General features: G+C 46.1%; 1 protein-coding gene across 1 annotated transcript; it reads left to right on the top strand.

The window, feature by feature from the left end:
* The first annotated feature begins 334 nt into the window (after positions 1-334).
* LOC147701561 (uncharacterized) lies at positions 335-1,270 on the top strand. Its single transcript, XM_086928671.1, has one exon. The coding sequence runs from the start codon at positions 335-337 to the stop codon at positions 1,268-1,270; it is 936 nt and encodes a 311-aa protein (XP_086784797.1).
* The last annotated feature ends 10,171 nt before the right edge of the window (positions 1,271-11,441 follow it).

The raw sequence follows: 11,441 nt of genomic DNA, 5'->3' as shown, positions 1-11,441 counted from the left end.
TCCGAGACCGGTGGCGTGCGGGGAGAGCGTGCTGCCCCGGGTGAGTGGTGGTTTAAAAGAGGGAGTGAAGAAATCGATTTACTGATCAAAAGTCACATTTCGGACTTTGTTCTCCGCAATTTCTTTGTTGTACTATCTGGCTGGGATATAAGCGGCATCAGGAACTGCTTAATTAAGCGGGAGGAGATTCAATTCAAAAACTTTTCAAAAAAATATCTCAGCATAAACGGCAAGCTTTTCCGTTTTATATACCGGATATATACCATCAGTGCCTAGCGTTGTATAAACTTTGCAAGATCAGTACACTCAGTAGCAGTGGAAAAGTGACTATATGATGGAAGAAGAAGGAGAAAGACGGAAAGAGGCATTAGCCCTTTTTGCCAGAGCACCAGGCAAAGGGGGAGGAGGGGCTGCAATGATGGAAAAACCCACAAGTAATCCCCTAAATATGCAACTCAGGAAATACGAAAAACTCAAGAAACAAGAAAGCGCTAAGTGGTGGGAAGCCACTTCCCTGCAGGACTACGTGGAAGAAGAAATGGTACCACGCGGTCTAAGAATTTACATAACACCATCTCATGAATCCCCTAACACCAAAATGCTTGAGGAGTGGGCACAAAACTCAGCGGCCAGCAGCAAAAATATGTTATGCATACTGATAAAATATGCATGGGAAGATCGAGAGGAAATATTGAAACAACTCAAAGAGCTAGAGGAAGAGTTCAAAAATAGCAGGGACCAAGACATAATCAATAAATTCATGGATGAACTTAAAGGCCGTCTCAAGAAACATGAGGACGACATCAAATACCGTAAGCAGCGCAAATTGCATAGAGATTGTGGGGATTATGACAGTGGCAGGATCCTAACGTACAGCCCAAAATATGACTATCTATATAAACAATCTGTCCCACAAACACAAGCACCTGAAAATGCGGAAACTAGAGCTGATACTGCGACACCAAGTATCACAAGTGGATCAGATACTGATGTCTCGAGAAAAACTACAAGTACCCTGTCAGAAACTGAAATAACCAAGAGACCGGCGACTTTTTTAGAAGAGTTCAGAGTGCTCAGGACCCGGCGCAAGAAGGAAGCAGAAACAACACAACAGCAAACATTCCAGAAAAGAACGACACGAGGAAGACCAAGGGGACGAGCAAGAGGACGGGGAGATCACGCCAGAGACGCCTCAAGCTCCAGCAGAGGAGAAGAAAACAACAAAATGCCAGTGGGAACCAAAAGAGGTGGCTACAGAAAAAGGAGATAATCATGGATGACGCAATGGTAAATAAAACTATAATTAACTTATTATCCAGATCATTAACTTTAAAAGAAAAACGAACTCTTTGTTTGGGATTAACTTTTTGCCCAACTGAACTATTTGACTATGCCGGGACAAGAGTGGACTTTTTTTAATTTGTCCGAAAGATGAAACTAAAAAAATGGCACTCTTTAAGACCAGACAGGATAGGACCAGAAGTTGTGTTAGAAGAAGGTCTTCCAGAGTTAACTGTTGCTGATGTGGACACACTCCAAGATGTATATTCCTTGAATGAGATGTCAGGAGATAGCCAACAGAACAGCTCAATAATAGGAGTGAGGGAGACAAGAACCGACAGGGCTGCATGTACATCTTTCAAACCTAAGTCTATATTCTTACCCATACTGCCTCATGATGCAATAGATACTTTCCATGAAGTACTGACCAAGGAACTGATTAAACTCAAACATAAACAGTCCAGAGTAGGAGTGAGAAATTCTAATCTATCTAAAGAGCAGATAGATTTTATTTTCTCACTAGCTGATGACAAAAACATCATCTTGAGGCCCTCAGATAAAGGGGGCAACATTGTCTTGTGGGGTAGAGACCTGTATATCACTGAGGCTCTCAAACAGCTAAAAGGGAGCGCTTTTTACTGCAAGTCCAACTTTGAAGAATACAACTCTAGTATCACTGAAACTTGGGATAAACTACTCGAATGGAGAAATGAGGGACTCCTTTCTTGGCAAGAATTTTGTTTCCTAAAAAAAGATTACCCCAAAATGCCTATTTTCTACCTTCTTCCGAAGGTCCACAAAGACGTTAACCAACCACCTGGGAGGCCCATTATTTCCTCTATAGGAAGTATCAATGAGAATCTATCCATATACATTGATCATTTCCTACGAGAATATGTGTGCCTTCTTCCGTCCTATACCAGGGATACTACAGATTTCCTCAATAAGATCGAGAACACTGTATGGATGGAGGGAGCATTTCTCATCACGATGGATGTAAATGCTCTTTACACCATAATAGACCATGTCCAGGGTATGGAGGCTTGCTACCATTTCCTTAAACAAAGAGAAATAGGTTATAGAGATCACACAGGCATGCTTGTAAATATGATGAAACTGTGTCTTACAAATAACATCTTTATGTTTGACGGGTCCCTCTATAAACAAATAAGAGGCACGGCCATGGGGTCAGCATTTTGCCCTAATTTTGCTAATCTATTCCTAGGAAAATGGGAGGAGGAAATAAGGAGAGACAGGAATCTTGAGGCAGACTTCACCAAAGTTCAAACATGGATCAGATATATTGATGATCTGTTCATTATCTGGCAGGGAACAGAAGAGGAAGCTGTAGAATTCATTGAGAAATTGAACTCCAACAGCTACAACATAACCCTTACATACAATATCAGCAATAACAGTGTTGAATTTCTGGACACTATCATAGAAGTCATCGATGGTCATCTGACTTCGAAACTCCATAGGAAAGATACATCAGGGAACAGCTTACTCCATGCCCTCAGCACCCACCCTGACCCATTGAAATGGAGTATACCCTATGGGGAGCTCTTAAGAGCAAGGAGAAATTGCAGTAGCCCAGAAGGTTTCAACAAAGAACAAGAAACCATGCTGACCAGATTCAGAGAACGGGGTTATCCTGAATGGGTCCTCACTAAAGCTGTCAAAAAAGTCCAGGACATAGAGAGATCTAGCACTCTGATACCCAAAACTAGGGATGACTCTGCCCCTACTAACGCAAGAATCATCACTACTTTCCATGAACAATCCAGTAAAGTCCAGAAAATCATCAATGAAAACTGGAAAATATTACAAGCAGACAATATCATAGGCCCACAAATTACAGAAAGACCGCAGATCACATACAGAAGAAGTAGGAACCTAAGAGATATCCTGGTCAAGGGAGATATTACTGAGACCAAGACACAACGCATTCAGGGACTTAAAGGTTTCTATCCCTGCGGACATTGTCGGGCATGTAGAGCCAGTGTAATGGTCAAAGATATTGCAATCCCAGGTACCCTAGAACGTAGAAAGATCAAGCAATTCTTAACATGCAACACCAACTATGTCGTATATATCTTAGAATGCCCCTGTAACATCAAGTATGTTGGTAGCACTACCTGCATGGCTAAAAAACGTGTTCAAGAACACCTCAGAGCTATTACAAACAAAGATACCAAATACCCCATTGCCAGACATTTCCAAGACTTCCACAAATCCAACAACTCCTTGTTAAAATACTATGCAGTAGAACAAGTGAATGTAGGAAGACGGGGCGGAAATAGGGAACTGGCTCTTAGAAAGAGGGAATCAAGATGGATCATGGAGCTCGAGACCAGATCCCCGGGAGGGCATAATATGGATGAAGAACTGGCAACTCATCTCCATAATGAATAATGTTACATTGCTTTCGTTCTACTTACTTTTGGAAACAATCTGTAGTAGAATAATAATTTCCCTCCACTGTGTACAGTTGTTTTGAGAATCTTGCAAAGTATGATTTTGTATAGGATATACTTTTGTATATGTTTTAAATCGTTTTAATCATGTTGTTGTTATATCTCTTTCAGGAGATAAGGATGGGGAACAGCACACTCTTTGACCACCTCACCACGGCCCCACCTTTCTCCACTTTGGATGGAAGAATTCACTTCACCTTGTTAAAGATAAGACTTTCACTATGGGCACTTTTCTCCCCTTCTTGTGATTAATTATTCATTGCCTACATAGATGGTTTGTGGCATTTAGATGCATCCTTCAATTTTTGACTCCGAGGCACTAGACCTCATGCACTTTTCGGACTTGCATTATAATAGGGTGTCTACGAACTTAGTATTAGCAGGGCACTAGACCGCTAATATATTAATATTGTTGCCAGTTCGATTATCAAGCTCTCTCAAAGGGAAAGGAGCTCAGATAGACCGGGGTGGTTACCGGAATGGAATAGATTTGACATGGTTAAACTACACCCCATTGCCAAGACATTATTGGTAAAAACATTACGTTGTTTTTTATTAATATATTCGTTTGATCCTTGTTGCTTAGAAATTCATTGTCTAAGTCTCATATGTGTTAATAGGATTACGATAATCACTGGGTAAATCACTAGAATTATGGTCGATTTACAGATATTATTGCTAGATCATGTGGTTCCATACATACCTGTATGAAAGTAACTCCATTCCAAGATGGCCGACAAGTTTTTACCTCGATTGTGTTGATTGATGCAAACCTCATCTATGTTTATTGTTTGTATACTCGCTGTGTATTTAACATGCTGAGCACTGGGGAGAGGTTATCGTGTGATCAAGACACCTTGGTGTGTCGAAACGCGTAGCGATATCCGGTGAATAAACTTTCCTGACTGAATCTCCTTGAGTGCGCGACTTTGCTTATGGGCAAAACTTGTGGATTTTCATATATATATATATATATATATATATATATATATATATATATATATATTTTACCATAACTGCTCCGCAATTGAGAACACCCACACAACCTTTACTTGAACCTTCTTTATTCACGGAGCCGCCACAGGCTCGGGAAGGAAACCGCTGCGTAGTATAAGGCCATCTGCCTACGCGTTTCGGAAAGTGTTCCCTTAATCATGGCATGGCGTTGTGGTGGGGAAACAGCAGCTTGCACAATGTTCTTCTCAGGTGAAGTAACCCGCTCAAGTCCCGCCCTCATGGCTAGTCTCTCGCAAAGCACCCTGGTTCAGGTAGTCCAAGGCAATCCGTTAAGTCCATAGTGGGTGCAGCCCTGATTTTTCCTCCAAATTATTTCCCGTTGGGTCGCTCGTGGTCCCCCTTCTTTTGTCTGTAGCGTACCTAGTGCTCCGTCGAACAGGCAGGTTGTCCCGTTTCACGTGTCCTAGATTGCAGACACACGGGTCTGCGGATGCAGAGGGGTTGTTCTCGTGACCCTAGCTGGCCACTTATTATTTTACCATAACTGCTCCGCAATTGAGAACACCCACACAACCTTTACTTGAACCTTCTTTATTCACGGAGCTGCCACAGGCTCGGGAAGGAAACCGCTGCGTAGTATAAGGCCATCTGCCTACGCGTTTCGGAAAGTGTTCCCTTAATCATGGCATGGCATTGTGGTGGGGAAACAGCAGCTTGCACAATGTTCTTCTCAGGTGAAGTAACCCGCTCAAGTCCCGCCCTCATGACTAGTCTCTCGCAAAGCACCCTGGTTCAGGTAGTCCAAGGCAATCCGTTAAGTCCATAGTGGGTGCAGCCCTGATTTTTCCTCCAAATTATTTCCCGTTGGGTCGCTCGTGGTCCCCCTTCTTTTGTCTGTAGCGTACCTAGTGCTCCGTCGAACAGGCAGGTTGTCCCGTTTCACGTGTCCTAGATTGCAGACACACGGGTCTGCGGATGCAGAGGGGTTGTTCTCGTGACCCTAGCTGGCCACTTATTATTTTACCATAACTGCTCCGCAATTAAGAACACCCACACAACCTTTACTTGAACCTTCTTTATTCACGGAGCCGCCACAGGCTCGGGAAGGAAACCGCTGCGTAGTATAAGGCCATCTGCCTACGCGTTTCGGAAAGTGTTCCCTTAATCATGGCATGGCGTTGTGGTGGGGAAACAGCAGCTTGCACAATGTTCTTCTCAGGTGAAGTAACCCGCTCAAGTCCCGCCCTCATGGCTAGTCTCTCGCAAAGCACCCTGGTTCAGGTAGTCCAAGGCAATCCGTTAAGTCCATAGTGGGTGCAGCCCTGATTTTTCCTCCAAATTATTTCCCGTTGGGTCGCTCGTGGTCCCCCTTCTTTTGTCTGTAGCGTACCTAGTGCTCCGTCGAACAGGCAGGTTGTCCCGTTTCACGTGTCCTAGATTGCAGACACACGGGATACATGTCTTCCAGAGGCTGTGCGTGAGCGTTTTTTTTTTTTTGCTGCGTGACGTCTGTTAACGTTCGATTCGATGGAAATCAGGAACTGTTGACCGCCATTTTGTCACTGCGAGTAAATATTTTGTTAAAAATAATTGTTATAAATTAATCCTTATTGATAAACATTGTCTGCGCCATCTTGTCTTTTTTGCAATGCCACACTTTTGTTGAGCACGGCAGCCATTTTAGATGCCTTGACCAGACCCACTCTCTGCACGCCGCCGATCCTCAGCATGGCTCTCCACCCTCGCAAGCATCTCCCACACGCACTGGTCACCCCCGCTCTCTCTCTCATGCATGGGCCAGAAACCTCCTCCCATGTGCGCTGCTCTTCCCTGAGAATCACACCCTGTGCCCGCCCGACACCACCCTTTCACCCTATTCACTACCGCACCCTCTGACACTCCTCTTCCTCTGTGTCCGATTGTCCAGGCCGGTCCCAGGCTATCACCTAGCCCTGCAGATGTAGTTTATGGCCCCAGCTGTAGAGAATCACCCCTCTTCAAAGGAGTTACAGTAGATCAAGGCCCCCACCCGATGAGATCCGTCACACCACACGCGTTCCTACTATCTGATAACCATCCTGTATTGTGCTTGGGGAGGGGATTCTCACTGTGAGGGTGTGTGGGACCGAGCCTGAAGCGGAAGATTCCAGGGATGCCTCTTTGTACATCAAAGTTTTTACAATTATGTGTCACATTAAAAATATATAGCACTCCAAGTAGTAGGATTATAACACTTTAATAACTTATAAATATATAGAACGCAACAAAAACAGTAAATACATTTAAACATTTTTTTGAAAAAAGAAGCAACAATGGTCAGTAGCTGTGTTTTGTGCGAATAGTCCCAAGGCAGCACAACGTGCTGAGTTCTGGACGGCACCCAGGTGATGTTACCTGGGTGCCGCACTGGTTTTTGGTATCCTACAATGCAGCTCCGAAAAACGGCGTGGGGTGTCCCGGGGGGTGCGTGGGGAGGCCTCGTCAGTAGCGGTCTGTTGTGCGAATAGTCCCAAGGCAGCAGAACGCGCTGAGATGTGGATGGCACCCAGGTGATGTCCAGTAAGTTGTCGCACTGGTTTTGGCATCCTACAATGCTGCTCCGAAAAATGGCGTGGGGCGCCCCGAGGGGGGGGGGGTGGGGGGGGAGGAGTCGGCGTGAACGGGCCTCCCCAGGTGGAGGCTCGTCTGCTGTACTGGGGCGCCCCTTTACCGTTTCAGTTGCCATTCCGCCCGCTTTTGCTACACTGTGCCTCATCCTCCATTCAGCTGTTTATCGCCCGCTCTTGCGGCTACAGCGTCTCGCTCACCATGTAGTTGAGTTGCGCCCACTCTTGCGGTGCAGCGATAGGCGGCTGCCACAGGACTCTTAAAATGGCGGACGGCTCTTTGGATTTGGGCCTGGTCCACTAAAATGGCCCTGGGACACCTTGGAACTCGGACGTCCCCTGAGCCTTGAAGATTTTACAAAAGTATTGGGGGCTCCCGACTCCTGCAGGCTTCCGGTGGGGAGCGGCTGCCATGATTGCTCGCGGAATGACCACGACGGAGCCACGAGATGGTGGTGCTCTCAGGCTGACGCCAGCTTCAGTCTGAAACATCTAGAAACAAGGTGGGGCTTTCATCGTTTGGGAAAAAAAAATGTTTTAATCCAATGAAAAGTGTTATTCTTAGGTCATATGATCAAGCCTTCCATCATTAGGAAACCAAAAGTAAAATGAACCAATGAAAAGTTTTATAAAGAAGTCACATGACCTGTTATGCTTACGTTACGCGCTGCTATAAAAAGCGTAGAAAATCCGTTGGCACGTGAGGCGGCGTCAGTAGCGGACCTATGTGCGAATAGGCCGAAGGCAGCACAACGCGCCAAGATCCGGATGGCACCGAGGTGGTGTCCAGCAAGTTGCCGCACTGGTGTGGCCATCCTACAATGCTGCGCCGAAAGTCGGCGTGGGGCGCCCCGTTGGCCTGTGAGGTCGCGTCAGTCAGTGGGGGCTGTTTGAGAAAGCAATGTGATGCTGTGCGTCGCCCCCAAGATGGAGGCTCCTCGGCTGCAGTGGGGCGCCCCATGGTGTTTCACTCGCTATCCAGCTGAGTTGCGTCCGCACTTGCGGCTACAGTAGGCCGAAGAAAGCACAACGCGCCGAGATCTGGATGGCACCGAGGTGGTGTCTAGCAAGTTGCCGCACTGGTGTGGCCATCCTACAATGCTGCGCCGAAAGTCGGCGTGGGGTGTCCCGTTGGCCTATGAGGTGGTGTCAGTAGCGGACCGATGTGTGAATAGGTCGGAACCAGCACAAGGCGCCAAGATCCGGATGGCACGGAGGTGGTGTCATAGTTGAGAGTTCTGAGCAGCGCTTGTAACACTGTCTGAAGCTTATTTGCACCTGCTGCAGCTTCACTATTGCCCTGGTGTGGCCAAAGATCGCCCATGACATAGGCGGCCGGCTTCCATGGTCCGGCGGAACTTTTTTCCTTTTCCTTTCTGCATCTTGTCCCACAATCCATTTGACCTTTAGACACGACCAGGTCCCTGAATGTGTGCAGGGGGACGCTATTGATTGAATCAAAATGGCGGCTTCACACAAAGCTGACTCAAGCGTTGCTGGTGATGCTATACAGACAAAAAATGGTTTTCAGTTTGTACATTCTTCAGGATTTTTCCATCCAAGTCTGCTTGAGAGTTTGTAGAACAATGGCTTTAGATCTTGCCCTCCCCTCTTTTGACTGTTGGTTCTCGTTGCCTATCTCTTCTGTTGTCATTTAACTGAACCTTTTTTGACTGCCGAAAGGGGTTCTGGTCCGACCGCTGGTTGGTGGAGACATTTTGACTATATCCTGGACCTGCCCGGCCTCGCCCAAAATGGCGCCGGTATAAATGGGACTCGTAACTCCTTGTTGTGCACTGGTTGCACAACCTTGATATCACGAGATACGTATGCAGTTTTGAAGCACATGGCGGGCGGGAACGAGAATTGATTGAATATTTCGACATCCCTATTGATATTAAGTTCTGATGTGTTATTGATTACTGTACTCTTGAAAGTTCGAATTAACGTCACCCATGGTACTTGCCCGCAAATGTATATCTAGATAATTTTATTGTAAGTGGCCCTGTCGTATTTTAATTACAAAATGTACGTCCACCGATTCCGCAACTGTTAGACACCTTAGTTCTTGCAACCTAATGGCCCGCTCGTTGCGTTCCTCTACAGTGTAAATGTCTCCTCATCATATACGATTCCAGTTTGCTCCGTGGCCGGCCCACGTGGTTATAGGCCCGTATTTGTATACTGACATTTTCACAATAAAGGTTTTTAAAACAAAACATGGTAGTAGTATTTACATTGGTAAAGTTTTTAATTTTAGTCACTGTTTTCGAATCAGTAAAAGGCAAGTGAAATAAAGCAGTCCAATTACATGACGGATAAAAGGTATAATGCGTCCATTGCAGGGGCCTGTGTTCGACCTCATGGTCACAGGTTCAAATCCCGGCAGGTCCACTCAGCCTTTCATCCAACTGAGGTCGATAAAATGAGTACCATTGAGTTGGGTAACAATAAACATCTGTTATTCAGCGCCAAGAGACCTCTGGGTGAACGTGCGCTTTACAAATACACATGTTATGTTATGTTATGTTATAATACGCAGGAACGCAGTAAAGATAAATGGTCAAGGGCTGTTGTGTTTTTTACTCCTGCAACATAAAGTGATCGATAAGAATCTGATATTCAGGCGTATCGGCGACTAAGACAGCAGGCCGAGCATCTTTTGCTCAACGGCTCCGTCATGGGACGAAGAAACGCCCTTTTTCTAGAAAAAGGAATATATTTTACTTGCAGGACAGTTGTAAATTTTCCGGGAAAATGCATTAGCCTGGAACATTATAACATATATGTTTAAGAAAAAATTATGTTCGAAAGCAATAAAAAGCGTAATTTTTAGGTCATATGACCAAGCCTTTCATCATTAGAATAACAAAAGTAAAATGAACCAATGAAAAGTTTTATTAACAAGTCACATGACCTGTTATGCTTACGTTACGCGCTGCGCGCCGCGCCCCGGATCCCTTCCGGGAAGCTGCGCTTCGCGCAATGGAGTACTTCCGGTTGCGCTAACGCGGCGTGTCATATAACGCATTACGCGACAACGTAGGTCCAGAATATAGTCAAAATGTCTCCACCAACCAGCGGTCGGAACACAACCCCTTTCAGCAGTCTAAAAAGTTCTGTTAAATGACAACAGAAGGGACAGGCAACAAGAACCATCAGTCAAAGAGGGGAGGGCAAGTTCTTCCCTACCGGGTCACGTTGGGGCGCTACCGGAACTGATCGAATTGGTAGTCTACAGTGTTTCTGGATGTTTCAGACTGAAGCTGAAGCTTAGCATGAGAGCACCTCCATCTCGTATCTCAGTCGTGGCCATTTCACGAGCAATCATGGCAGCCGCTCCCCACTAGAAGCCTGCGGGAGTCGGGGGCCCCCAAGACTTTTGTAGAATCTTCAAGGCTCAGTGGACGCTTTCGAGAATGGGGCCCAAGCCCTAGCAGACAAGCGTCCGAGTTCCAAGGTGTCCCATGGCCATTTTAGTGGACCACGCCCAAATCTGAAGAGGCGGCCGCCATTTTGAGAGTCCTGTGGCAGCCGCCTATAGCTGCATCGCAAGAGCGGGAGCAACTCAACTACATGGTGAGCGAGACGCTGTAGTCGCAAGAGCGGGCGGTAAACAGCTGAATGGCGGAAGAGGCACAGTGTAGCAAAAGCGGGCGGAATGGCAACTGAAACGGTAAAGGGGCGCCCCACTACAGCGTGTCTTCAGGTCAAACGGATTGTGGGATAAGGTCCAGAATGGAAGAGTCATCAAAAGGCAAAAAGTTCCGCCGGACCCCGGGAGCCGGCCGCCTATGTCGGGGGCGATCTTAGGCCACGCCAGGGCAACACGACTTGGGGAGGGGGCAGAAGTCAAGCGCACCCTCCCAGTCCGTGCCACCACACCGTATGTTGAAAATCTGAAGCCATCGTTCTACAAACTCTCAACCAGCCTTGGATGAAAAATCTTGAAGAATGTACAAACTGAAAACCAGTTTTTGTTTGCATAGCATCAGCAGCAACGCTTGCTATCAGAGTGCATGAGTTTCATGCTCGATCGATTGAGCTAGCCGGATCAGGCAACAAAAAGTATAAAATAGTTATGTAAATAGTTATTTAATAAAATGTTTTACCCTGTTAC

The sequence above is a fragment of the Lissotriton vulgaris genome, chromosome 7, assembly GCF_964263255.1.
Source record: "Lissotriton vulgaris chromosome 7, aLisVul1.2, whole genome shotgun sequence".
NCBI classification, from domain to species: Eukaryota; Metazoa; Chordata; class Amphibia; order Caudata; family Salamandridae; genus Lissotriton; species Lissotriton vulgaris.
The sequence above is the reverse complement of the archived record's forward strand: the minus strand, read 5'-3'. Positions and strand labels throughout refer to the sequence as shown.

Coding starts and splice junctions, on each gene's coding strand:
- LOC147701561 (XM_086928671.1), top strand. CDS start 335: ATGGAAGAAGAAGGAGAAAGACGGAAAGAGGCATTAGCCCTTTTTGCC.